The sequence below is a fragment of the Gloeophyllum trabeum genome, assembly GCF_000344685.1.
Source record: "Gloeophyllum trabeum ATCC 11539 unplaced genomic scaffold GLOTRscaffold_00018, whole genome shotgun sequence".
Classification (NCBI taxonomy): domain Eukaryota; kingdom Fungi; phylum Basidiomycota; class Agaricomycetes; order Gloeophyllales; family Gloeophyllaceae; genus Gloeophyllum; species Gloeophyllum trabeum.
In genome coordinates, this window is record NW_006920427.1 from 544,702 (window position 1) to 569,937 (window position 25,236).

General features: G+C 54.8%; 8 protein-coding genes across 8 annotated transcripts; 5 read left to right on the top strand and 3 right to left on the bottom strand.

The window, feature by feature from the left end:
• Nucleotides 1–931: 931 nt before the first annotated feature.
• GLOTRDRAFT_118253 (uncharacterized protein) lies at nucleotides 932–2,101 on the top strand. Its single transcript, XM_007872601.1, has 3 exons — nucleotides 932–1,351; nucleotides 1,416–1,791; nucleotides 1,856–2,101. The coding sequence occupies exons 1-3, from the start codon at nucleotides 1,027–1,029 to the stop codon at nucleotides 1,977–1,979; spliced, it is 825 nt and encodes a 274-aa protein (XP_007870792.1). The 5' UTR covers nucleotides 932–1,026; the 3' UTR covers nucleotides 1,980–2,101.
• An 873-nt stretch (nucleotides 2,102–2,974) lies between these two features.
• Nucleotides 2,975–7,831, top strand: GLOTRDRAFT_141374 (uncharacterized protein; the record flags this gene model as incomplete). The annotated part of the gene is made up of 7 exons (XM_007872602.1): nucleotides 2,975–2,986; nucleotides 3,068–3,129; nucleotides 3,196–3,254; nucleotides 3,311–3,654; nucleotides 3,714–5,094; nucleotides 5,166–7,339; nucleotides 7,389–7,831. The coding sequence occupies exons 4-7, from the start codon at nucleotides 3,342–3,344 to the stop codon at nucleotides 7,829–7,831; spliced, it is 4,311 nt and encodes a 1,436-aa protein (XP_007870793.1). The 5' UTR covers nucleotides 2,975–2,986; nucleotides 3,068–3,129; nucleotides 3,196–3,254; nucleotides 3,311–3,341.
• On the bottom strand, nucleotides 5,821–13,078 carry GLOTRDRAFT_118254 (condensin complex subunit SMC1; the record flags this gene model as incomplete). The annotated part of the gene is made up of 24 exons (XM_007872603.1): nucleotides 5,821–7,339; nucleotides 7,389–8,158; nucleotides 8,223–8,439; nucleotides 8,492–8,616; nucleotides 8,666–8,792; nucleotides 8,846–8,953; nucleotides 9,002–9,099; nucleotides 9,155–9,274; nucleotides 9,325–9,441; nucleotides 9,498–9,783; nucleotides 9,836–10,044; nucleotides 10,098–10,187; nucleotides 10,241–10,380; nucleotides 10,435–10,536; nucleotides 10,594–10,834; nucleotides 10,887–11,020; nucleotides 11,078–11,214; nucleotides 11,270–11,536; nucleotides 11,606–11,675; nucleotides 11,727–11,898; nucleotides 11,956–12,189; nucleotides 12,243–12,603; nucleotides 12,658–12,984; nucleotides 13,035–13,078. 23 exons carry the CDS (start codon nucleotides 13,076–13,078, stop codon nucleotides 8,138–8,140), a joined length of 3,747 nt encoding a protein of 1,248 aa, XP_007870794.1. The 3' UTR covers nucleotides 5,821–7,339; nucleotides 7,389–8,137.
• A 143-nt stretch (nucleotides 13,079–13,221) lies between these two features.
• Nucleotides 13,222–14,394, top strand: GLOTRDRAFT_118255 (uncharacterized protein). The gene is made up of 4 exons (XM_007872604.1): nucleotides 13,222–13,258; nucleotides 13,314–13,528; nucleotides 13,578–13,751; nucleotides 13,809–14,394. Exons 2-4 carry the CDS (start codon nucleotides 13,406–13,408, stop codon nucleotides 14,253–14,255), a joined length of 744 nt encoding a protein of 247 aa, XP_007870795.1. The 5' UTR covers nucleotides 13,222–13,258; nucleotides 13,314–13,405; the 3' UTR covers nucleotides 14,256–14,394.
• Nucleotides 14,395–15,759: 1,365 nt separating this feature from the next.
• Nucleotides 15,760–16,555, bottom strand: GLOTRDRAFT_24512 (uncharacterized protein; the record flags this gene model as incomplete). The annotated part of the gene is made up of 3 exons (XM_007872420.2): nucleotides 15,760–15,883; nucleotides 15,939–16,335; nucleotides 16,393–16,555. Coding segments are annotated over 3 exons (684 nt in total), but the record flags the coding sequence as incomplete, so codon positions are not given.
• A 5,253-nt stretch (nucleotides 16,556–21,808) lies between these two features.
• Nucleotides 21,809–23,016, top strand: GLOTRDRAFT_82061 (uncharacterized protein; the record flags this gene model as incomplete). Its single annotated transcript, XM_007872605.1, has 7 exons — nucleotides 21,809–22,087; nucleotides 22,137–22,179; nucleotides 22,228–22,433; nucleotides 22,488–22,544; nucleotides 22,596–22,662; nucleotides 22,715–22,815; nucleotides 22,869–23,016. 7 exons carry the CDS (start codon nucleotides 21,809–21,811, stop codon nucleotides 22,905–22,907), a joined length of 792 nt encoding a protein of 263 aa, XP_007870796.1. The 3' UTR covers nucleotides 22,908–23,016.
• Nucleotides 23,017–23,064: 48 nt separating this feature from the next.
• On the top strand, nucleotides 23,065–23,586 carry GLOTRDRAFT_49751 (NUDIX hydrolase; the record flags this gene model as incomplete). Its single annotated transcript, XM_007872421.1, has 1 exon — nucleotides 23,065–23,586. The coding sequence occupies one exon, from the start codon at nucleotides 23,065–23,067 to the stop codon at nucleotides 23,584–23,586; it is 522 nt and encodes a 173-aa protein (XP_007870612.1).
• GLOTRDRAFT_141378 (uncharacterized protein) lies at nucleotides 23,424–24,710 on the bottom strand. Its single transcript, XM_007872606.1, has 8 exons — nucleotides 24,491–24,710; nucleotides 24,392–24,429; nucleotides 24,245–24,332; nucleotides 24,131–24,169; nucleotides 24,011–24,069; nucleotides 23,885–23,953; nucleotides 23,791–23,816; nucleotides 23,424–23,734 (listed from the first exon to the last, which is right to left on the bottom strand). Exons 1-8 carry the CDS (start codon nucleotides 24,572–24,574, stop codon nucleotides 23,676–23,678), a joined length of 462 nt encoding a protein of 153 aa, XP_007870797.1. The 5' UTR covers nucleotides 24,575–24,710; the 3' UTR covers nucleotides 23,424–23,675.
• Between the last annotated feature and the right edge of the window lie 526 nt (nucleotides 24,711–25,236).

Here is a 25,236-nt window from a genome sequence, read left to right on the forward strand (position 1 = left end):
CGGATATTTAGGCGGACATAAAGCCCAAAATTTCGGTCCATGTCCGGTATATCACGGCGGACACAAGGGCCTTTGCCGGTCTTGGTGTCCGATCACCTGGCGGACATACCAAGTCGTCGAAGTGTCACACCCAGTAGTCCTTGTACTAGGTTGAGTGGTGTCTCTTATGCTTCTCAGTCAACTGTCAGCTCGTCTCGTGTATATCCAGGTATATCCTCAGCAACGGTGAATGAAATGCAAGCTTTGGAAACAGTGGTGGATCTTAGGAAGACTGAAATACAATATCCCGGAGTAATCATGTCACGATCTACTCGTTGCAGCGTTGGGCGTGTGCCGGTTTCGAGGTTGGATCCGTTTGGCGGACACACCGGGGGGCGCCCGAGCATAGGTCATTTATGCGGACATAAGCAGCCCAATTTGGGCTGACCGGATCCTAGAGGCGGACATATCCGGACCAAATGTGTGAGGCCATAAGGGCCGAAAATCGGGCACTTAGGATCAAACATCAGTACCCATATGCCGGGGTCCTCAGCAGTCCTCCTCAGTTCCCGTCGAGATGTTGAGTTCCCCGCCCGTTCTGATTGCAGGGATGATGGGTTGCTCTCTATAGTCTTGAACTCATGCGCTTAGCTAAGGTTTTTCACCGTATATGGTAGTGAGTGGGAAAGTTGACCTCCGTGGGCAGGTTGACGAAAAGTCAACGGTTCTTAAACTTTGTAGAACTAGTTGCTTAGTTGACGAAACAACTAAACTAACTGGCGTCAACCGGCCCAACACTGCTGCCTCCGTTCGATCCTGAACTATACGCGGATTACTAAGGACGGTATGCCCGCCCGAGTTTAACTAATCCCTTCAGCACGTCATCCGTGGATGCTTGAGGATTACAAAGTCAGCCTATACTGTGCTACGGAGACGTATAAAAAGAGTACGGCGGTAGCATATCCAGTACAGCATCACATACCCAGAACTGAGCAGTGTCAAGTAGCTGCCAACATACACCGTTTCCGATAAATCGCACTTACCATCATGACCGACTCGGTTACTGCGACGCTCCTCTACTTCTCCCCGCCCAAGGATGGCTCGCATCCGTACGGATACATCAACTACGACCCGTCCAACCCCCAACCACGGACGAACTTTGAGGCTGTGGAGCACAAGATGGACATCGAGAACATCCGCGGGAAGGAGGACCAGTTCACGCTCGACAACGCTGGCTTCCAGTTCTTCAGGCGACCCGCGAAGCACAAGTCGTTCACCAATGACGACGAGATACGAGAGGAATACTACCCCGAGAGCATCGAGCTGATCAAGGAGGTTACCGGCGCAAGCCGCGTAGTCCTCTTCGACCACAGTAAGTCCCCGCCCGACTCCGTGACAGACGTATCAAATACAACAGATGCTGATGCTGCCCGTAGCTGTGCGCCGCCGCCGACCGGGGGAAACGGAGGACACGCCGGACAAGCGCCAGCCTGTCGCCCGCGTGCACGTCGATCAGACGAGGGCGTCCTCCATCGCGCGGGTCCACCGCCACCTGCCACCCGCGGACGCGCCTGCGCTCCTGCAGCGCCGCTTCCAGATCATCAACCTGTGGCGCCCAATCGGGCACGCGGCGCTCGATTGGCCGCTCGCGTTCTGCGACTTCCGGAGCGTGGACGCGGAGAAGGACTTCCAGCCGACGACGCTGAAGTACCCGGATTATGACGGGGAGACTATGAGTGTGAAGTTCAACCCGGGGCATAAGTGGAAGTATGTGAGGGGCATGGAGCCGGATGAGTTTGCGTTGATCAAGTGGTGAGTATCACGCTGGTCGTGGGTACGAGAGGCTCGGATTGACAGAGAATTTGGTGGATTCCAGCTTTGATTCGAAAGACGGAGTTGCCCAGTTTACGCCGCATACCGGGTTCGAGGATCCGTCTACGCCTCCGGATGCGCCGCTCCGGGAGTCGATTGAACTGAGAGCTTTGGTGTTCTATGACTGATGTGATCCTTGTGGGGGTCCCGTCAGCTGTCACTATTGAGGCGCTGCGACTGGACAGGGTTGTGTAGACGAGTACCACTAAGTTTCCCATACTATTACTGTTACTGTATCTTTCGGCTGTGGATAATCAATGGCCATAATAGACTTGCTTAGGAAGGTGCTGAGATCCACACATAGGAGATGGGTATGTGATGACAGATCGTCGGAATTGGACGAATCGCGAAGGCCCAGGGAAGGGGGAAAGCAGGCACACCGGACTATCAATAGCAGTAGGGATTTGATCTTGTTGTCCTGAATGATTCTTCCCGCACTTGCGAGGACGGTGATTAGAGTCAGCGTACCCTGGGCTTGTTTCTTGCATGGGAAGGGGAGCCACGGTAGAAGATCTCGGGCGGTTAACTGAGCCGTTGTTGACCTGGAAACCAGTAAAGTTGAACTATTGCGAGAGTCCATGTCGGACACCGATGTCTGAGGCGGTCCAAGTCCTTGAGTGAAAAGCAGCGGCATAAAAAGCCTGCCACAATGCTAAGATGATCTCTTCCCTTGATTTAATCCATCAAGACAGTAGGACAGCCCAGCCAGCCCAGCAGACAGAAATAGCCACAAAACGATGCAGGACACAGTGTTGATATCGAGAAGAAAAATCAACAGGTGACGGTCCAAAGGTTTTTTCCCCGATAGAGTTGGTGCTTGCTGGCCATTGCTGGTTTAATCACTAGCTATCGTCTGGGCACAATCTGTCAGGTAATAACGGGCCCGACAGCGTCACTCGGTCATTCTCAATACTAGCCCTGTGCCTGCCATATAAAAATGATGATCCGAATATGAGACTAGTATACCACGCACCAAAAAATCACTTGAAAGTCGCACAGCCGTAGCTGCAGCAGACGAACAGCTGCGCCGTCGACCAGAGCACCTCCCTCGCCGTTTCGTCTACGCAAGGCCTTACAGTCGCAACGCTCAACAGGTGCAGATCAGGGGAAAAGAAGCGATACACGGGGTTCGACGGTGCGTTCTCCAGAACGATGGAGGATTCCCACATCCCCAGTTTGGCCGCGACTTTCTGATTCCATCCCCGTTATAAAGTAGACGTCGCACATCGCTCGAGGAACGCCACGTACTGGCCGCTGTATGGTACTGGCTGACCTGAGGTGAGTCGTGCAAGCAATATCGAAGCAGGACCTGCGGGCTGAGTGGGTATATGCGTCTCGCGACAGCATGTTAATCGGCATTCGAGCCTAACTCTCCTTAGCCCTTACGGCACACTCGTTTGAAGGTGTGTAAAATCGATGTATGCGTCTTTGGGACTGCTCATGTCGACTTCGGTGGTAGGATACCTTATAATAATCGGTCGCAGCCCGGAATGACGACGAAGACGCATTCGGCTACCCCTCGGTCACGTCTCCCCCGTTTCAGCCTCGGTCTAGGGCTTAAAGGTGCAGATACAAGTCGCAGGAGTGAACCAGATGGCGATTCGGACTACATTCCCTACAACGGGCCCTATGAGCCCCCTCCAGAGCCTCCCGACCGCGACCGCGACAGCTGGGGAGATCCCGTGGATAGGAACCGAGAGGATGGTGGGATGGTTGGCGATAGGGACTACTACGAGAGGTGCGCGGGAGATGACCGAAAGTATGGGCATGAGGTTCGATTTTCGGAAGAGACAGGGGAAGGCGGTGAGCTCTCATCTTTCCGGACATGGTCCATGACCCCTCACTCTGTCCCCCTGGCGCAGAACATCCGCGGAAAAGCATGGGGACATCCTCTGTGCGCTCCAGGGTCACTTCGCGGAACACACCACATCGCCCGCCGATTCCATCTTACATTAACCTGGACGGCACGGGGGGAGTAGGCGAGTCTCCCAGACCTACAAGGCCAGTCGAAGATGCGTCCTCCCCGACCTCCACGGCGTCTAATAACCGGATGAGCTTTGCGAGCTTCTTCACGTTCGGCCACAGTTCTAAGAAGACGCCCCCTACATCTTCTGCGTCCCAGTCCACGCGGGTCCAAGGTGAGCTGCGACACAGCCAGTCCACAGACTTTGCCCTTCAGGGCAAGAAGGGCCGGCGGGACCATGTAGACTCGGTCGCTGTACGTCAGGACCAGGTCGACTACTACAACTCGTATTATGGTACACTGGCAGAGGACGAGCAGCATCCGTCATCCCGACCACGGCCCCAGCTGCAGACCCAGAACCTATCCCCTGCAGGTGTTCAGCACTCAAAATCCTTATCCCCTCTATCCCCCCTCTCCCCTCTCTCCCCATTGGCCGCCGAACCGTCTTCGTACTCGCAACCGCACTCTCCCGGCAGACATCCATACGCGTACAGCGCGCTCGGCCCTTCCGCTCCAGACACCCTTCCTCGCGCAGCTCCCCCCGTCTCCCCTTCCGCCGTCCCGTTCGCGCAGGAGCGGCTCCCGTTCCCCCGCCCCACCCCTCCGCGGATCCACCTCTCCCGTTCCGATCAGGGCGACAAACCAAAAGTGCCCGCGTACCTTAAGCCCTCGCCGCGCGGCTCGCTCCTCGGGTCCTTCTCCACGCCCAACCTGCGCGGGCTCGCGCGGGGCGAGGCGACCCCGCCCAGACGGCAGCCCCTCCCCGCGCACCTCAAGGGACGGGAGCGCTGGCTCTCGCCCGAGACGTGGTGCGACGCGCTGCTCTTCCCGCGCCCGCGATTCAAGGTCACCGAGGACGTCGAGGCAGAGAAGGCGCGGTGGTGGAGCAGGCGCATCGTGAGCCCCCCCGGGAGCCCCGTGTGGCCGTCGCCCGCGGGCGAGCTCGAGAAGGCGCCGTTTGCGGTCGTCACGGGGAGTATGCGCGGGCAGGACTCGCTGCGCCGCCTGCCGAAGAGCAGGTCTGCCGCGGATCTGCTTTCGGAGGGGGGTTGGACACCGAATTCGAATGTGAATTCGCCGCAGGCCAGACCGAGGGGGCATACGATCGCGTCTAAGTCGAGGGAGCCTGCTGCGCCGCACACGACAATCGAAGAAAGCGAGCGTAATGATGCAGCGCCCCCCACACAGCCTCCCGCTGAAGAGATGCTCAGGCCTCCCCGGCCAAAGAGCTTTGCTCAAGATGATCTAGCACTTCCCAGTCCCATTCCGTCCTTGACTAAGTAAGCCATACTTACAATGCGCTGCTGTGACTTTACTAACCCTACTTTTACCGTATTCTTCTCCTCTTCAGGGTCCTTGAGGAGGGAGAGAAGCTCGAGAAGGACCGGCAGGCGTGGAAGTCACAAGCCACGAAGTCCTTTCAGAATAAGAGGACGCGATCGGTCTCCCGGTCCCGCGCAAGGTCTCTGACCGCGACGCATCCTCGTGTCCGTCGAAAGGATTTCGAGGGTAAAGTTACCGAGAAGCTCGACATACTCGCTGAGCGGACGCTACTGGGGAGTCAGGCTGCTGCACCCAGGATCCACGAGCCGAGGTCTCCAACGACCCAGACGGGCTCCGTCGGTGTGGGAACTAACTCTTGGCAGTCCCGGACGATCACCTCCCATGCGAACACACATTCACGCTCGCATTCTTTGTCCCAGAACTCGCACCACAAACGCGGCCACTCGCGCAACGAAAGCTGGGGTAAGTCCGCTATCAAGGCTGCCAAGAACGCTGCGACGTTGTGTGGTATCGGTTCAGCCGAGAATCTGGTCACGCCGATTGCTGAGCGTCACACAGGTCCGTTAAACGACACTGGTAGAGGCGACGTGCCTAGGCTCGTTCGCTCAGGCGATACCGGGTCTAATCGGGACAATGAGGGTTCCACGGACGAAGCGGTCGTCATTGTGACCCCTGCTGTAGCGAGTAAAGCCTATGCTCCTGCTTCGGCTGCTCTGGCTATGGTTGATATAACTGCCAGTGGAGGAGAGCGGCAAGATCACCCCGCACCCTCGCCTACGCCGTCAGGTCTGGGTGTGCCGGCAGAAGCTGTCGGTCTAGCTATCTCGTCTCCTCCGCCTTCCGACGACCATTCGAAGGATTTCAGTGCGCAGGAGCCAATCAGGTTCCCTGCCCATCCCTATGCGATGTATTCGAACCCACACAACATCTCGCCTTCGGAAGTTATGCGCGCCACTCCTCCCAAGTCGGATTACGCTGGGCCCCATCCAACGACACCGCGGGTCGCCATCACTCTCCCAATGGCGGATATCAACGATGTGTCAGTCCGTCATCGACTTCCACCCCACGCCATACTACACCCGTATTCTCACCCATACGCTTCGACCAGTTCTCAGCCGGCAGGTGGCCATTCTAGGGAAAATAGCGAAGGGTCAGGCGGAAAGTCAAGGATGTATGCGCAATTGCCCTCGGGGCAGGTGCGCGAAATCTTGCCGGAAGAGATCAGGAACTCGCCGTCGGCGAGTATCACTGTGCCCCCGCCTGAAGATGAGGGCGGTTTCAAACATGCATATGCTGCTAGAAGCCGAGCCAACAGTGATGCGCTCGCGATGGGAGATGTGCTGAGTTACGCGTTGAGGAGGACGGGCAGCGGAGACAGTGGGCTGGGTACCAGCGAAGGTCACGGTTTCGCTGCCGCGCGGGATTGGGACGATGACCGGATAGAGATCCTGCGAAATCATGCGGGTCTGGGTACTGCTACTGGGACATCCCATCAACTGCTCACCATACCGGATGAAAAGTTGAAGTCTTCGAAAGCCGGGGCAGGAAGACCTACTCTCCCTCAGCGGCATACGCAACTCTCGGAACCTTTTTCAAATCACACTCTTGCGTCATCTGCGGACAGCCAGTACCCTATCTTCGCGTCCCCTGTTCCTGATATTCCGCGGAGAGCCTCCCCTGACGTCTTGTCTGACGTGGATTCGCTTCAGTACTCCCCGCGTGGTTTCGGCGGCTCAGATGACCTTGAGCGGTTCCGTGACCTTTTCTACAAACCCTCCCCCAAGGAAACTAGCAGGACGCCGTCCAGTGAAAAGCTTAAAGAAGTCTTGTCGCGCGAACCCAGCGTTAGTGCTCATCCCGAGACCCCTCGCTCCCCTAGAAGCCGAACTGGCAGCGGTTTCACTACTCTCGCTCGTCGATTGACTGAAGAGCTGGAAGCTCTCAAAGATGAGACTGGGTTTGATCGCCCGGAAAGCTATGAACATCCTCCCATGTGGGGCAGCCGGTTTGGAGGACTCAAGGGGCAGCGTCCCCTGCACAATTTGTTTGATCCCTCTGTCAGGCGGGAGAACGACGCTGGTTCCAGCACTTATTCCCCCAACACCACTACGTTACCCCTGCGGCTACCAAGTGACCGGGGCGATTTATCAACTCTGGAGCCGGCCTTAAACATACCTGAAGATGTGGAATCATCTCGCGCTTCCTCGATCCTGGAACCTTCGTCGGATGGTGGCCATACCAGTAAGTTCTCAATTACAAGTGAGACTGGAAAATTCTCATGTGGCTCTAGCACAATTCCGCTTAGGTGTTATCGAAGCAGTCTCCACGCCGCCCGCAGTGTCTAGTGATCATCGCGTATCAGCACATCTGTCGTTGATAGACGGTGAAGCCGGAGACCCTATGCAGGAACATCCTATCTCGGGGAACGCAGACTCTACGCAAAGGGTTGTCTCTCATTCTAGCTTAGCACTTCCTAATTCGGCTGTCACTCGTTCCAGTTACATGACAAGTACTTCAAGCACCTCGCGGATGTCTGGGCTGTCGGACTTCCCCTCTCCCCCGACCTTGCAGTCAACTCCGGGACATATGTCAATAATTCAGTCCTATTTTGCCGACACCCCTCATCACCAAGAAGAGGATCCGTTTTCAGCAGCTGCCGCTCGTCATCTACGTCCTCAGGTCATCCGACAAGCAAGCGAAACCACATTCGGCGAACAGGCTGGCTTGTCATAGATCTGTGCATATCTAAGGTACCATACGACACTTTTTATGCTCCTTGAGTTCGACTTGATTATGTTGTTATTTATGTCTTGACGTTGCATCTTTTCTCGCTTATCGTCTAATGTGTACCAGTCCTAGTCACTCACTCGTTCGCTATCACCGTTTTGTACCCTTTATCATTCCCCGCAATCGTACACCGAAGGCACATCTGCGATACATATTATACTGATATATGATACTAAAGCTACATGGAGCATACCCTGCACTGGACGGACTAAATGGGTGCGAATCTTATCTGCAAGCCGGGCAGAGCCAGCATCAGTCATCGTATTGCGTCAACTGAGACGCAGCGTCAGTACCAAGAAAATGCATGCGATACGATTCCAGCAGAGAGAACGCTCACGTCTAACGTCAGAGTGCGAGAACTGTTCACATCCTGATCCCGGTATATTCCGACCAAAGAATGGCCCCTCTCGTATAAGGATCCCTTGAGACTGATCACGATAAACTGGAAAGTGTCGGAAGCATGAGAACGGATATAGTTGGCGACTTTGGCAACATTCGTGTTGTCCAATGCAGCGTCGACTTCATCGAGGACGAAGAAAGGAGAAGGTTGATAACTAAACACAACTCAGGTCACGCAAGAAGAGCATCGAATGTGGAGGCATATACCTATGAATTGCGAAGAGAAGAGCCAAGGCAGCTACGGTCTTTTCACCTCCAGACAACTGCTCCATGTCTCGGAAACGTTTCATGGGAGGCATAGCGTGATACTTGACGCCGCCTAGATAGGGCTCCTGCAGGAAGGTAAGCGGTGGTTAAATAGGCAGTTTTAGACGCACGCACCTCGCTATCTTCCAAACTCAGATATGCCACCCCACCCATGGGAGCTGCTTTTCCCTTGGTCAAGTCCTTGTAAACTTGATCAATGCATTCGGAGATGTGGTTGTAGGCTTTGTTGAATAATTCACAGCTGTGATGGATGCGATCGGCAAACGTCTACATAAGTTGAGTATTTGAACATACCGTCGCTTCTTGACGTCGTTGAACTGATCGCGAGCTGTCTTGGACTCCTTTCTTGACTTATCCGCTTCCTTCTCTGTCTCGAGCAACTTCGACTCAACGTCTTCCAGCCTAGCAGGGGTGTTAACTAATCACACGATTGTAACGAGCACAACATACCTGTCCACAGCCTTCAAGTTGGGGGCCATCCGTTCAATGTCCTCGTTGAGCTTGGATATCGCGTCCTCCAATTCTGTGCCTTTGTCGGCAGACCCATCCTGTACGGCATAGACCATCAGATGGGCCAAAAGACGCTAAAGCAGTAATACGTACTTCTCGCTCATCTTCGTCAAGGATTTCGAAGTCAACTTCAAGACCGTAGTCAGGCACTCGCTTAGGTCGTTCCACACCGCCTTCCTCGTCGACATCCATAGCCACTTCTTCCCGCAAATTCTGGAACAGCTCAGTAAACTGAAGTTGATTGACAGCTACCGGAAACTCACTTCCTCCATAGGTACATTTTTGAGGTTTCCCTCCCGCAGGGGCAAGTTCACGTTCTCGAGGCGACACTTGCGGTATATCGCCGATCGTTCCAATCCTAATTTCTCGATCTCATCATTCTGCCGAGAAAGCCTCAATGGATCTATGGTCTAGCACGATGATGCAGCAAACCTACGTGAGATGCAATTTCTTTGAGGGTCTGCTCCAGAGCCTTCGTGGCCTTCGAAGCTGTCCGTTTCACTCGGTCCACAACCTTCGTTTTCTCCTCCAATGATTCGTTCAGAGCTTGTAGTTCTTCCTGGAGTGACGCTATGCTAGACTCGGCTTCGCTAAGCTCCTCCAGTATTGATGCCTTCGAAGCCTCAAGCCTGACCAAGTTGACCTCTTCGTTGCGAATGGTAGCATCCAAGGTAGCAAGCCTTTCCCTTGTCGCCTTCAATTGCTCTTCCTCGAACTGAGACCTGTGCAAGTGCGTAGGATTCTAGCGCATGCTCGTATGAATGAAATACGTACTGATGGCCTAATCTCGCTATTTGGGTCTCGTACCGGTTACGGGCCTCAAGTTCCTCCTGTGTGAGCTTGAGCTGTCGTTCTTCGTATTCTCTAATGTTGGAGACTCCGATTTGACGGCAGAACACTGCAAAAACCCCGTCCTCCGCTGCATTGACGACGAACGACAGCTCTATGATTTTCTCTTCCAAGGAATCATGCTGAGCTTGAGTCTAAAGGGCGGAAAGTTTGGCAAGTCCAACGAAGGTGGTAAGGCGGATCGTACCTTGTTTAATTCAGGAGTGGTCTTCTTCAGCTCTTGTGTAACGTGTTTCAGCTCGTCCCGGATGCCGTTTAGTCGCAGCTTGCAGGCACTCTAAAGTATATCCTTAGCACGGCAGCAGAGGACATAGGAATGCGTTACTGTACCAGGTCGTCCTTGGCGACAGTGAGGGCATTCTCCAGCCTTGTGATCTCAGCTATCAAAGTGTCGTCGGTTTTACCTCTGGGCTTATTCTTGGCCAATTCGCGCAACTGGGATAGGAGCGAGTCACGGACACGCTGCAACCCTGAGAGGTGCCTTAACGTCAAGTATAAGCTCGACCATGAACAAGTTACGTTACCTTGCACATCCTTTTCCTCCCACTTTTTCCCAGTACCATGTGTACTGCGGCCACCGGTAATTAACCCGCTCTTATGGATGATAGTACCTTCCAAAGTCACCGCTAGACATGACATCGTCAGTGCCATCGTCCAGGAAGGCATCCGTTCGACAACCCCACCTTTGACCTCTTGACCCTTCTCGTAACACACGTATCGAGCCACGTCCATTGTATCACATACTAAGGCATTCCCGCAAGCGTGATGGATTGCCCTTTCCACCGCGGGTTCGTACTCGATTACATCAATGGCGAGCCTGGCTCCTTTGCTGGCGAAGGAGCGGAATTTATCATTGACTGGCTTGACCTGGATTGTGTCGAGTGGGATGAATGTCGCCTGGCCGGCTCGTTGGTTGCGCATATACTGAAGTCACGATGTAAGCCCTGCATCTACAGGACCGATCACAAAGACTTGCCTCGATGCAATCGATGGCCGTCTTCTCTTCGTCGACGACGACAGCATCGATGTTCCTACCGAGGATGACGGACACAGCGGTCTCGTATTTCCGTGCCGAGGGTTTGCATAAGTCGACAACTCGGCCACGGACGCCTGTATCAGTATATAAGACGTCGAGAAAGGGGAGCGATTTGGTCAGTCAACACGTACCTGGGAAGATCCGCTGCAAACCAGTAAGAACTTCCTTCAGCTTCATCTCCCGCTCGGACTCACGCTGGTCCATCCCCGCCTGCAGAATCTTCTGATATACTTCTGCGAGCTTCTCGTTAAGTTCTGTCTCTAGTTGACTACATCATATCGTCGTGTCTGTCAGGACCGTTACCACGACTGCTACCACCTTACCTGATCCTCGTCCGCTCTGACTGCTGGTTGTCCAGCTCCTGCTTGGCAGCGGACAAGTCGCTCTGCAGCGACGAAATTCTTTCTTCCAGCTCCGACTTCTTGGAATTTTGCGACTTTGACTCCTCGGTCAATTTCTCTTTCTTCTGCTCTAGCTGTTCGTACTTGTCCTTCACCTGAGCCAGTGTCCGCTTTACGGTCTTGAGTTCCCGGCCCAATGTATCCAAAGCCTGCCGTTCGTCCACGGCCAGAATGCTTGCTTCGGCTTTCCTAGATACAGAAGCATTAATCAAGCGGTCCTCTCTTCCGTGAGTCGGGATAGGCATAACGAGCACGTACAGCCGATTGTATTCTTGGAGACTTTCCTTACTCAACGAGAAGTTGTTCTGCGAAGCTCTTCTCTGCGCCTCTGAGCAACGTTCCAGTCAGACCCTGCTGTTGGTGATGCACGCCTACTGACCTTGCGCAGCATCAGCCAATTTCCTCACTTCAGCCAATTCCTTCTGCAGCTGGGTGAGCTTCTCCTGCTGCTTATGCTCTTCCTTCGCGACCTGTTCTCGGATATTCTGCGCGTTCCTCAGTTTCCTTGCGGAATGCGCAATCTGGCCCTCAACAGCCACGAGGTCCGGTTTCTGTACACAGGTAGAGTTAGATCCATGGTATACTGTGAATGCAGCGAACAAGTGTACTTTAGCCTCGAGCCCCTTCTCCGCCTTCTTGATCCTCTTCTCTTTCTGCATGACGTTGGATCTGGCCTTCGCCTGCTCCGCCCGGGCAGCGTCGAGCTCTTCGTCGTGTTCTCGTTGTTCCTCCCGCAGTCCCTCGAGAGTACGGCTCTGCGCGTTGATCTCCCGAGCGTGTTGCTCCAAGCCTTCCTCTATGTGGAACAGCCTCCACAGTATACGGTGCAGCAAGAGTTGATCCTGATACATATTGTTCCATGAGCTCAAATTCCCAACAGCACACAAAGACTCACTCGCTCCTGGCACATCGCCTCGAAACGGTCTGCCTCGGACTTCTGCTCCTTGTACTGCTTGATCTCACCCGCGATGCCGCGGCGCTTGGTAAAGTTGAACGTGGCGTTCTCCGTTGCACGCTCCTGCGCCTCCTTCGCTTTCTCGTACTCGCCCGCGAGCTCGAGCGATCCGCTGATCTGCTCTATCAGCCGCGTAAGCTCCTTAGGCGACTGCGACGCGACGGCCTCGACGTCGCCCTGGAAGACGAGGAAGTTCTTCGCCTTGACGAGGATGTTGTGCGACTGCAGCGCGGCGTTGTAGGCGGCGTAGGTCACGACTTTGCCATTTAGTTTGTATTCAGAGGCACCGGTCGTGGATATCCTAGGAAGCCAAAATGAAACAGCACTGAGCCGGCGATCGAAAGCAGGCACTTACGTTCGCTGAAACCGCCATTCCTTCTTCGCAGAGTCCTCGAAGACAGCGAGGACCCAGGCGGTCTTTGCGGTGCCTTCGCCCTCTCCTTCCTCGTCCCCTTCTTCGTCCTGACCGCTTTGGCTGATGTAGGACGCATCCTGACCGTCCACACCGCCGCGAGCCAGCCTCCTCCCGCGGTACACCAAGTCCTTTAGCTGACTGCTCCGCAGCTGGGCGCTCTTAACGCCCAGTACAAATGAGATGGCGTCCATAAGGTTGGATTTCCCGGCTCCATTGGGCCCGATAACTGAGGTAAAGTTGCGAAATGGTCCGATGGTTTGATGGCCCCTGGGAAGGATGTAAATCACAGCCCAACTCTCGATACTTCAGTTCCTTACCTGTATGACTTGAAGTCGCATACTTCGATGCGAATCAACGGCATTTTGCCAGATCCGAAAGCCACCAAAGGCGTACGGTAGGGTACTTAGTCAAGGGTGAACGCGTCGCGCGCCCCTTGCGCGCCTCAGGCCTCAGCCACAACCGCGTTTGCCGCCGCCACGACTTACTGAGACAAGGCGGTTGGCCATCGACGTCCACCTTCGTCGGGAATAACAGGCCTACAGTATGGTTAATTGCGTTCCAGATTAGTGCACATAATTCTGACTATCGTTATGAAGGCTTTATACCCGCTAACTCGTGGTTAGCGAGGAGGGCGTCGGAATCGTGATATTGTCTCAGCCGCAACCCCTCTTTCTTCTTTTCTATCATCATGTCAAAACAGCTGGGCCCGCTGAGCCAGGAGTCGAAGCAGTGCCAGCACTGTTACAAGCCCGAGTCACCCCCTGCCTTCAAGCTTCTCAGTTGCTCGAGCTGCCATCGAGCACATTATTGTGTATATCACATTGCCAGGCTCATCATTTTTATCTATTGATGTCTTGCAGAACAAAGAATGCCAGAAGAATGACTGGCCGAAGCATAAAGTACTATGCAAGGTGAATACGGAGACAAGATCGCGTCTGAAAGAGGATAGGAGAAAAGGAGAGGTTGGGCTGCCATTGGGCAGCGTTTCCCTGGATGCAAACACTATCGAGAGCAAGCTGAAGCTCTTCCTTCAGGTACGTAAATTGTCCTATGAGATATGGAGGGAATTTTGCGATTCTAGGAATACCCAGATCCATAAAGCTGGCTTATGCTGGGCATTTATACAAGCCCTTGAGTTGCGCGACCACCCCTCTAGGATCGACACCCATCTCTTGTACGTGCACCTCGAACCCACTTTTACCGCGAAACCGTCCTCGTCCGCCGACCCTGCCAAGCTCTTCCGCCTCTCTTCCACTATGCTCTCTACCTACGACGAAACTTTCGACTACCTTGCGTCCGATCCAGCAGTGATCCGCCGTATGGGACCGGTGCATGAGCAGATTGCCGCCATCAGAGCAGAGTCTGCGGCTCTTAAAGCCAAGGGCGGTATGGGGATCGGCGTGGAGCTGATTGCTTGTGGACCGATGATGCACGTCATGCCCGTGGGTCTTCCAGACGGCGATTTGGAAGGTGTTGATCTCAGAAAGGATTGGGAGTCTGTGTTGGCGGGGACCTTTGAGAGAGGCTTGCGCCTCTAAGTGGCTTCGTTCGGACTACCATTCGGTGTGTGCGGTTTTCGAAGTGACAACGTTTGTACATGGCTTAGCTGAAATTATGGAACTGATGTATCTTGGCCGAACCGTCGGATAGAAATCGTGACCAGCCTGTCAGCCAACCGACTGTTGCCTCCTGAGACATCTCTCCCTCTTTCCTCTCGACTACATACCATGTCGAGACAACTGGGCCCGTTGAGCCAGGGCGCAAAATAGTGCCAGTACTGCCGCAGACCGGAGTCACCTCTGCCCATGAAAGAAAGTAAGAAAAAAGCGCACGGCGGGCTGCCAGTTGGCGGTAGTACACTGGATGCACTGACCATTGAGAGCAAGTCGAAGCCCTTCCTTCAGGTACGAACATCACCTTTTTGATACAATTGCATAATGTCCCGATGTCACAAAATCAAGATTCACAAAGCCAGCCTGTGCTTGGTTTTGAATCAAGCCCTCGGGACCACCCCTCCCGGATTGACACTCACCTTCTCCATCTGAAACTCGAACCCACTTTCACCTCCAAACCACCCGCCTCTGCCGACCCCGCGAAGCTTTTTCGCTTATCATCCACTCTCGTCTCCACGTATGAAGATGCCATCGACTTCCTCTCCTCGCAACAGGTGGGCGTCTTCCAGGCGCAGGTTGCTGCCCTAAGAGCCCAATCTGCTGCCATGCAGGCAAAAGGGGGGATAAGCATCGGCATAGAGCTGCTTGCTTGTGGAACGATCGTGCATCTTATGCCGGATGGGCATCCCGGATTATGATGCGAATCTCCTGGTTCTCAGGCCGGACTGGCAGTCTATGTTGGCGAATAATCTCGAACAAGGCTTGCGCCTTTAATCATCGTCCTTTTGGGCTGCCGTCTGGTGTGTACGATTTTCAATGCATAGCTCCGTGCCTATTCCATTTATGTATGTCCGTCCGAGACACAGAGGAGTTATTGATGCCTTGGATTACTGAGCGCTGACACAGGAGACACAGAGTGCACCTGATAACCGAAGTCCGATCGAGAGCCCGACGGCTGACGGTTCTACATCGCGGCGGGAGTTGCGCTCGCTCGCCTCACGCACTTTATCCGTGTACTACCCGGTCAAGGGAGACGGCAGGGATACTTTTTCGAATGGATGGCTGATCGTTGCCTTCTTGCTCGGTACGTTTGCTTTCCAATTGCTTGTAGTCATGTGAGTTTTCAGTCTCATGTTGACGTCGGAGCGTCCCTGTCCTCAAATACGACTCACTGTCCTGGTTGACAGATTGGTTTGCATCTACCGTGCGCATGTCAATTCACGGGAGCAGATGCATGGCTACATATAAGAACCCCATTATCTATGGCCTCACAGCTCCATTGCAATGACTTCATCTCCGCGATGCAGGTTATTACTAAGAGCCAGAACGCAGGCCCAGAGTACCTAATGTTAAGTATACAAACTGAGAGCGGCAGGCTCTCGCAGCCGTTACAGCGATGACGATTGCTTTCTCGAGAGTTCTTCCCTACTCAGTCATAGAACACGAGAGCTCTAAGCTCGATAGACTCCCTCAGGGGGGCCTCAGGAGGAGTGCTGGGATCCTTGAAGGCTGTATGAGGCACAAACTTGGCCACTCCATCTTTCGAGTCATAACTGCACGGACGGGGTGAGCTCTCGCTCACTTGCAATTCAGTAGGGCGCCTCTCACCATTTTATCAGGACAAACTCGTCCGGCTCCATCGCACGCAAGTATTTCCACTTATGCTGTGGGTTATACTTGATGGCCATCGTCTCGCCGGTATAGTCACTTCGCCGCAGCTCCGTCGGGGTGACGTCCCCACCCTCCACATCGACGCTCTGGTAGTCGCAGAACGCGAGCGGCCAGTCTAGCGCCGCATGTTTTACAGGACGCCAGAGATTAATGATTTGGAAGCGCCGGCGCAGCGCCGCCTCTGCGTCTGCAGGTGGGAGGTGGCGGTGGACGCGCGCGATGGCGCCTGCGGTGCTTTGATCGACGTGGGCCTGCGGGGCGGGCTGCCGGATGCCAGACGCATCTTGCTGGGCTATCGCATCCGTGTTCTCTGGTGCGACGCGACGGCGGACGGCTGCAGGATATCCTCATCAGCATTTTCCTTTCGTCCCAGGGACCATTCTGTGCTTACTGTGATCGAAAAAGAGCACTCGGCTGGCTCCCGTTAGCTCCTTGAGCAGCTCCTCACTCTCGGGGTAGTACTCCTGCCGGATCCGCTCGTCGTCCGTGAAGTCGGTGTGTTTGGTTGCCCTCCTGAAGAATTGGAACCCGTTCTTGTCCAGGGTGAACTTTTCCTCCTTCCCGCGCACGTTCTCGATCTCCACCTGGTAGTCCTCTGTGGTGAAGTTCTTGTCGGATCGTGTCTTCTTCCCCGGCTCAGATGTGATGGTGTAGAATAGCTTCGAGCCGTCCTTGGGGAAAACGGCGTAGGTCACGTTCGTTGTTACAGCAGACATGAGGGGATGTGTTGTGGTTCGATTAAGTTGTCCGAACTTAGAGACACTCACCGATGTGTAGGTTTATATACTGCACACCACATGTGCTATGGCGTGCAATAGCGCAATTGGATGCTGCTGATTCATACATTTTCCGAGCTTCAGTGGGCTGACGAGGCCTGGGGAATGTACTGGAGGTGGGAGTCTTATATGCCTGGCTATCGGGGATTGCTTAATCATACCAACTCTGACTAGATCACGCTCAATTATTAATGCTTTTGTATTCTTGAATTCTTGTTTCAGCTTGTGGTATACGCTCGATACTGGTGTGTACCAGATGTCAATATTCACCCTTCTCAGGCGGTTACCGCAGGACGTCGCCGCTACGCCGTGTCAGACTACAGACTGTACCGCCCACACCTGCGGCCGAGGCAGTCTTTGACTTGCTCACCAGTACAATGATACAATGTAACTCAACATATGCTGCCAGTTTCCATTCACTATTGAGTGCAGTATACCCTCAGCTAGTCTTGGGACATCCCGCCAGCCAACGGGAGCAAAACTGGAGGTGGCACCGTACCCAATAATAGGGTGTACAGCATCTGGGCCACTGGCAGGGTCTGTAATCAGTGGCGGTGTAAATTCACGTGCTCTGCCTAATTGAGAGTAATTGGGCGATCACGTTGTCTCCGAAGTACAAGGCAGTCATGGCCAAAGCGTCGACCGGGCCAACGCGCCATCCCAGCATTGGCTATTGTCCATAAGAGACGCCACATGTTCCCGCCACACTGCCTCTCACTCTTACCATCACCCCCGACTGCAACGCTCGACTATCTGCGAGACGCTCCCTGTGCCACAGCTAGCCACAGACTGAACTCAAATCGCTACACTTGATTATCGCGCGACTGCTCGACATATCGACCGATTTATCTACTTCTAGTTTCGAGAGACCATGGCGATTGCGGTACTACCACCTCGTCAACCGCGCAAGTTCACGATCACCGTTCCTCCTTCGCGCAAGCCGGGCTCCGGACACGGCCCTGGCAAATCGAAGGAGTTAGTCGAGTAACATCAGTGTCTCAGTTGTACTTACTGACGCCGCACGCAGTGTGATCATTGGTGAACTCACGATCGCAAAATTAAAGGAAAGATTGAAAGCAGAGAGGATGAAGAAAGCCAGACAGGCGTCCAAGGCAGGGGACGCCAGGCGAAGTGCGTCCTCTATCACTGCAGCCCGCCACATCGGACTAAATTGATATTCGACTACAGTTACGCGCGGTGGCGCGCTTGTCCAGTATACCGCAATGTCGCAAGAGCTCAGTAGACAAGACCGTAAGGATACCAGCGGCTACGAGACAGAGGCGGAAGACAACACAGTCGAGATTAGCAAGGAGCAGCGGTATAGACAAGCAGAGGCTCTCCTCCGCGACATAGAACAGACCTTAGCAATGGACGCGCTCTTGGTATGTTTCCCGGTCGTTCGCTAAGTGAGGTGTGTCGCCTGACTCCGTGTGGCGTCGTATCGGCAGTCCACCATCGACGGGTTGTCGTTGCAGAGCAACCCACAGCAGGGAGAGAAAGACGACGCCACGCCACCTGAGGAGCTCCGGAAACCTGTCTGCACAAACCCTGAACCCATGGACGACACTGGCGCTTCCGGAAGTGGTGCACCTGCAGATGATCACGATGACGGTGCAGATGAGGTGGACTGGGGTGATGAAGAGGAAAGCAGCAGTGGTGGGAGTGGGAATGAAGAAGAAGGAGACGGTAACAACCAGAACGGAAGTGGGAGTGGAAACGGCGACGGTGACGGCCATGGCGAGGACGGCAACAATGGGGTCAGTCGATCGCGCCTCCGGTCATTCCTCCCTCGGGTTCTCATTTTCTCTCTTGATAGGACGATGAGCGTCGGGGGGACCATCAGGAAGAGGAGGAACCAGAAGAAGAGCAGGAGCAAGAAGAAGAGCAGGAGCAAGAAGAAGAGCAGGAGCAAGAAGAAGAACAGGAGCAAGAAGAGGAAGACGAGGCCAGGATACCGAGCTCAGCCAAGGGAAAGGGTAAGGCAGTGGAAGACGGGGAGCTGGAGGACCTCGCTGGCATCATGAATCTCCCTCTTGATTCCGGCGATCGCATCGTCCACGATCCCCCGTCAGCACCGCAAATGCAGCCAGCGCCTCTGCCCACAGTGCCTCCGGTGCAGAGATCACAGTACTCTCCACTTAGCATGAGCCCTGCCGCATCCATGCCTCCACCGCCAGTGCCAACAAGGTTTGTGCCTCTCCCGCCGACAAGGTATATAGCCGATTGCCCTCCCGCAGGCATGAGCCCTCCTGCCGGCACACCTCCGCCGCCGCTCTTGTCAACTTCTGTTCCAGAGCCTAGACTGCAATGGCGAACCACCAGCCCGAGCAACCATCCCGCTTCCATGCCTCCTCCGCCAGTGCCGCCGGAGCGTATATCCACTCCGGTGCCAGAGCCCAGACCACAATGGCGAACCACCAGTACCAGCGACGACGCCACTTCCATGCCTCCTCCGCCAGTCTCGCCGAAGCGTATATCCACTCCGGTGCCAGAGCTAAGGCTCCAAGGGCGAAAGGCCGGTGCGAGTAACGAGTCCGCTTCTATGCCCCCTCCACCAGTGCCGCAGATGCGCCCACCATCCCCTGTGCCATGGCACAGTCCAAAGTTGGCCCCCAGTATCGTGGTGACTCCCCCGAGTCCGAGGACTACACCCCCGCCGCCGCTGCGACCAACTCCTGTGGAAGTCGTTGCAGCATCTGCGCCCGTGAGGCCGACTAGGCAGACATTCCAACCTGCTACATCGGTAGCTGCACCGAAGCCAGCACCCACCAAGGTCCTTCCGGCATCTACGCCCGTGAAACAGACCACGCAGACATTCCACCCTACGATGTTGAGAGCTACACCGGCGCCTCGAGCTCCTGTAAGGTCACAGGACTCATCCAGAAATGCTTCGTCTATGGACATGGAAGTAGACGGAGCGAAGGGCGCAGAGGTGGAGGTGGATATGCCCGCGGCTCAAACCAGGGGCAATCCTTCCCCACCACCGAGCCCTCGTTCGTCTTGGATCTCCCGCCGCAATCGCCGCCGGATTTCGCCCTACGTTCCCCTGCCGAAGGTGAAAGCAGACGCACCAGAGCCCGCCCTAGAATGCAAGACCGTCCTCCGTCGGTCTGAGGCTCACCAGCGCAGGGTTGAGGCCAGACAGAAACAAGCACGGCCAAGCAAATTGCGCAGATTCTTTGAGAATATCTGCGCGCTGGTAGCCCACGGCGTCCCGCGCCGGTGGTATGAACGCTGGGTGGAAGGGTATATGGACGTGGATCCGATCGTGCTGTACCCCGTTGCGGTGGAGCCCGAAGAAGTGAATATGGATGCGCCGCCGCTTGTCGCAGCTGGGAATGTCTCGAATGCTCTCGCAAAACCTGCCAACCCTGTGGACGCAGCTGTGAAGCCCCCCAACCCCCTGGGTGTTGCTGTAATGCCGGTCAACCCGTTGGATGCTGCTGTAAAGCCTACCAACCCTCTGGGTGCCGCCTTGAAGCCCACAAACCTTTGGGATGTGAAGGCAACCAGCCCTTCGGATGCGGCTTCAAAATGTACGAGCATTTTGGACACCGTAGTAAAGCCAAACAGCCTGTTCAACGTAGCCACCAATCCTGCTGCAGCTGCAGGCGGCCCTTCGAATCCAATTGACCTGACGAAGGACACAGATGACAGCAGCCCTTTGGGCGCTCCGATCCATGGTGCGCCTCTGGAGGAGGTGGACTCCCTGAGGTGGCCTCCGAACAACGCTCCCAAATCCGGTGATGATGCCTCTGGATTAGACGCCCTTCAGACCTTGAGCTCAGTGGCGACGGCTCTCGCGGATGGCCTCGCGAAAATGCGAGAACCACCAAATCCCTCTGTACCGAAGTTTAAGCCGGCGGCCGTGGCTCCTTCGAACGAAAAAGTGGAGATAAAGGACGCTCCCAAAGCGATGCCCTCTATTGAAGCTCCAAGTGCAAACCAGTCGTTGCACACCTCGACGGAGGTCCCCCGTAAGCAGGTACCGCTCCCCTCAGCAAATAATCTCAGAGCACGCACCTCACCATCCACGCCCAAGTCTATCTCTGGCTTCGGCAAACCAAAGCCTCCACCTGTTTTCGCGCAGCAAATGAGTAGCGTCGTAGACTGGCGTCCCCCTTCGAGCTGTTTCTGGAAGTTAGACCTCGGACTACCTGATAAAAGGCAGCCGACGATACTGGATGGTTGGAAGGAATCGGAATCCATAACCTTGAAATCGGTCTTCGGTGTACCACAGAGAAAGTCGTGGTCTGGTATCCCGCCATCGCGCCGATTCTGGCTTGTCACCGCGAAAGTTCAAGACCGTCAGCCAGCACAGAGCTCTCTACCTGGATCAATGTCGTTCAAACCGTATGCCTGCTGAACTTGGTTAGCGGCTCCGATCAGCGTCACTCGAAGGGCTCCACGAGGGGATCTCCATCACTGAGATGGATGACGACGAGGGGTGGTCGGAGGGCCAGAAACGCCTTACATGTCTCGGCGTCGTGCCTGTCGTATGTTGCGGCCATCACATCGAAGGTTCTGCATCCTCCAGAAATGGTGTTCGTGGCTAGAGCACAACTGCGCTCATAGAGGACGTCCGGTATCCTTTCGCCTGGCAAAGATGATTTGTGTTGAACACGTTGAATTTATTACTTACGTATCGGTTTCTGTTTGATTTGATGTAGCCCTATAGCCCTATAATGTTCGATCTGCATCTCGCCATTTGCTTGCTTGTGTTGCCTTGTCTGTATTGATGTGCTAGCTGTAACCAGTTGTCCGTTTGTCTGTATCGCGTAGCAATGGATTTGTATCCGGGGGTCACCTCCGTCCCGTTCATATTAGCGTATCGGCGTCACGCTTCAAGAATTAAGTTGAATAAAAGGTATCTGTTCGTCCCTCCCAAGTCAGCTTGTTATACACAACGGAAAGGGATGAGTACGTACGCGACGTTTGTGCAGGAATTGAAAGCGAAAAGCTGCTGACTCGACTTTCAGCCACAATGGCGTTATTTGCGCGTATTTACTGCACGCGTCTCACCTCCGTACCATGCCAGGGCCGGGAGCAACGCCGCACCGCACACCCCTGCGACGCATTTCGCAGGGCTCCCTCTTCGCCCTCTCGCGCTCGAGCGCGTTCCCGGACGCCCCCCATGGCCTCGGCTTCCTGGAGCCCGCCATGTCCGAGCTGCTCGACGAAGCCGAGGCGTTGCAGGCCAATGTCGAGGGCCTGAAAGGCCTGAGCGAGTCGCTCGAGACCTTCAACGAGGCGTTCGCGAGCTATCTGTACATGATGACGATGAACTCGCTGACGGTGGACTGGCCGCAGGTGCGTTATGTGCTCTGATAGCCGGGAAATGGCTCAATGCGGGTAGTAGGAACCCACAGAGATTTCGTACGAGTTGGCGAAGCGCAGAGCAGGTAACTATCCAGGTCCAATACGCGATAGCTCACTGAACGGGATGTCAGAGCAGGAAGCCTTGGCTGCGGCGCAACCACCTCCCCCCGAACCTGAGCCCTCACGCTCCGACAAGACAGCGACGGAGGGGCCCGCGGAAACGACATACACCGGGGACGCTACGACATTTGTGACGGCTCCAACTGAGCCGGAGGCACCCAGACCTAAGAAGAAGGGAAAGCCAAAGCTTACTGCGAAGGAGAAGAAAGAGCGGGCTGTGAGTTTATTCGCTTGAATGAGCGCCTTTCGTTCACTGATCCTCATTACGAAGGTGTATATTGAGAAAGTAGTACAGACTCTACCGCTCGAGTTCCGAGGGAACGACCCGGTAAGGCACATTACTTCTCGACGAGATACCGGCGCTGAAAACTTTTACCAGACCTTGCGCCGACACGTCGAGATGGTTATCACGCCCCTCATGGAAAGAGCCGGCGAAGGTGTTAGACGTAGGTTATCCGCTCCCTATCCTATCTCATCGTGTCTGACTTTCCTCTGCAGTGCACGAGCTGATAGTGCCTCCAGACCTGAACCAGGCGCGGGTGAACAAGTGCCTAATTGTCCTGGTCAACAGGAGGGTCGTGCAGAAGGACAACAGCACTGTGGGTCGAACAGCTCCCTTCTGAAGTCACATCGTCGCTGACTGGGCTTGTAGGGCCAAGTGTTGTACTACTGGGTCGGTTTACCCGCCTGACCCTGTTTTTGTATGTTGCACCCCGACCGATGTATTGATAACCCTCGCTACGTCCTTGTATTCATACCATGCTCATTCGGAAACGCCCCTATTTCCGTGGCACGTGCGGGCGTGCGCTATCATCGGAGCAGTCGACGCGCTCTCCATCGATCTCAATATGACTGAGGGTCGCCCGCCCGTGACAGAGCGCAGCTACGGGGTCGTGCTCGTGCGTCCAGCCCGCAGCGGCACCTCACTCAAATCTCAAGACGCGCAGGTGCTGCTTGTACACCAGCACCTCCGGCCAGGGCCCCGTCTCCCCGCGTCGCAGCTCGACACCTCGCCATCGCTGCCATCGACGTTCATCGCGCTGCCCAAGGGGCACCGGGACCCTTCGGACGAGAGCGATCTCGCAGCGGCGCTGCGCGAGCTGCGGGAGGAGACGGGGCTGGGCGTCGCGCGCGTGCTATGCGACGGGAGTATGATTACTGAGCGCTACACGAACCCGCGCAATGGACGGGAGAAGGAGAATACGTTCTGGGTCGCGCTGGTGGAGGGCGATGGGGAGGGGGTGAAGGTGCAGGAAGAAGAGGTAGAAAGGGCGGAATGGGTGGGATTCGAGGAAGCGCTAAAGATGGCGACGTATGAGGAGACGAGGGGCGTGCTGAGGCAGGCTGCGGTGATGTTGGATAAGGCCTAGAGGTGCAAGCTTACATGGGCCAGCAGGATCATGCTGGATTCGCAGAGCGCGGTATACAATCAGTCCAAATTAAGACGCCACGCCTACACTTAGAGGTCGCCCGCGAGAACTTTGTTAGCAGCCTTGATCAACAGTCCGAGGGGTATGACTAGCCGTCCCGAGGTGAGCTGTCCGAGCATCACATACCGATCAATGAAGACTTACAAACACCGGCAAACCAGGTAATCGTCCTGCAAATGGCAGGTTTAGCTTGGGTTTAGCGGATACGCATTGGAAATCTTTAATGTAGACTCATTACCGGAGATTGCCCTGAGAGTGGGTCTTCTGATTGACGTATATATAGTTATACAAGGCTCGGAGGGCGATGCTTGGGAGAGTCTGTAAATGACGCATAGCCTCGGAAGGGGAATGGAAGGAAACGCACAAAGCGGCTGAGCAGACGTTCAGCGTCTTGTTCTCAAGTCCCGCATAGTTCCCGGCGAGCTTTCCGTGGGAGGTGGAATGAGTTAGATAAGGTCAGCGCTGCACAGACCCGCGAACTGACCACTGCCGCGGCCCACAGAGGTAAGATTTCGTTTCCGTTCTGTATCACAAGAAGGACGTCAGCTCAGTAGTGTCTCACCTTTAATTGGGCCCTTGGGAATCTGCTGGGACTCACGGCATTCGCAGCCTCCATCCTTGCCGCCCGGGCACCTGCTTCTGGATTCTTTTCCAGCAGACGCTTCACATTGCCTCTAGGGTCTGCACTTGATGAGCAGGGCAGTGTTCAATTCAGAGGAAGCATATGGGAGTAGACAGAACCCACTTGTTGAACCGCCCCGCAACCTTCGTAATGTACGACGTCTGCCAATGTCACGAAGTCCCGTCAGCATGCTCTGCCTTCGTCTGCGATCATCAAGCTTACACGCAGGGGCGCGTTGACGAACGCAATGAACCAGACTACGGGTATGGAATACAACGAGAGGGGGCTGGACAGAGTGACGGGCATGATTGAAGACAGGTCAAGAATGCAGTGCCCCTCCAGGCCGCCGTTGAGCTTGTAAGCTGACCCACATCAAGTCACTTGATCGCTGTTTCAGTGAGTCGCGCTGAACGCGTCCTAGACCGGGTCAACGTCACACCACGCGTCGACCTCTGTGAGCGTGAGAGGGGTCGAAATTAGACCGGTAGTTTCGACCGCCTAACGGAGGGATTCCAACCGATAAAGGGCTGGAATTGTCCCCCTACCGTACGAAAGCTATCGTGTCAAATTAGGCCACGAAATTGTGAATTCCGACCGGTAGATCACGATGCTAAAATGAGACCGAGAATGAACCAATTTTAATTCGTTAGACTATTGAAAACTTGAGCAGATATACATGTGAAGGATGATGCAATTTCTGAGTGATCAAGTTGGGTTATTTCTTTCGCTATTTGACCGCATTTCCGTACGTTACTCGCTACACAAACACACCATGTTTCGGTCGAAAACAAACTTTATAAATCAAAATAACACGCTATACAATCAGTACTATCGGAGAGATATGTTACAGTAGGAGACAATGAAGTAAAGAATAGGTTTGAATATAAGTAGCCAAGGGTGCAAGTAAAACTAACGAGGAGTCATAATGAAATAAGAGGAGGGGGAACGAGGATGATATCAAGGGTGGG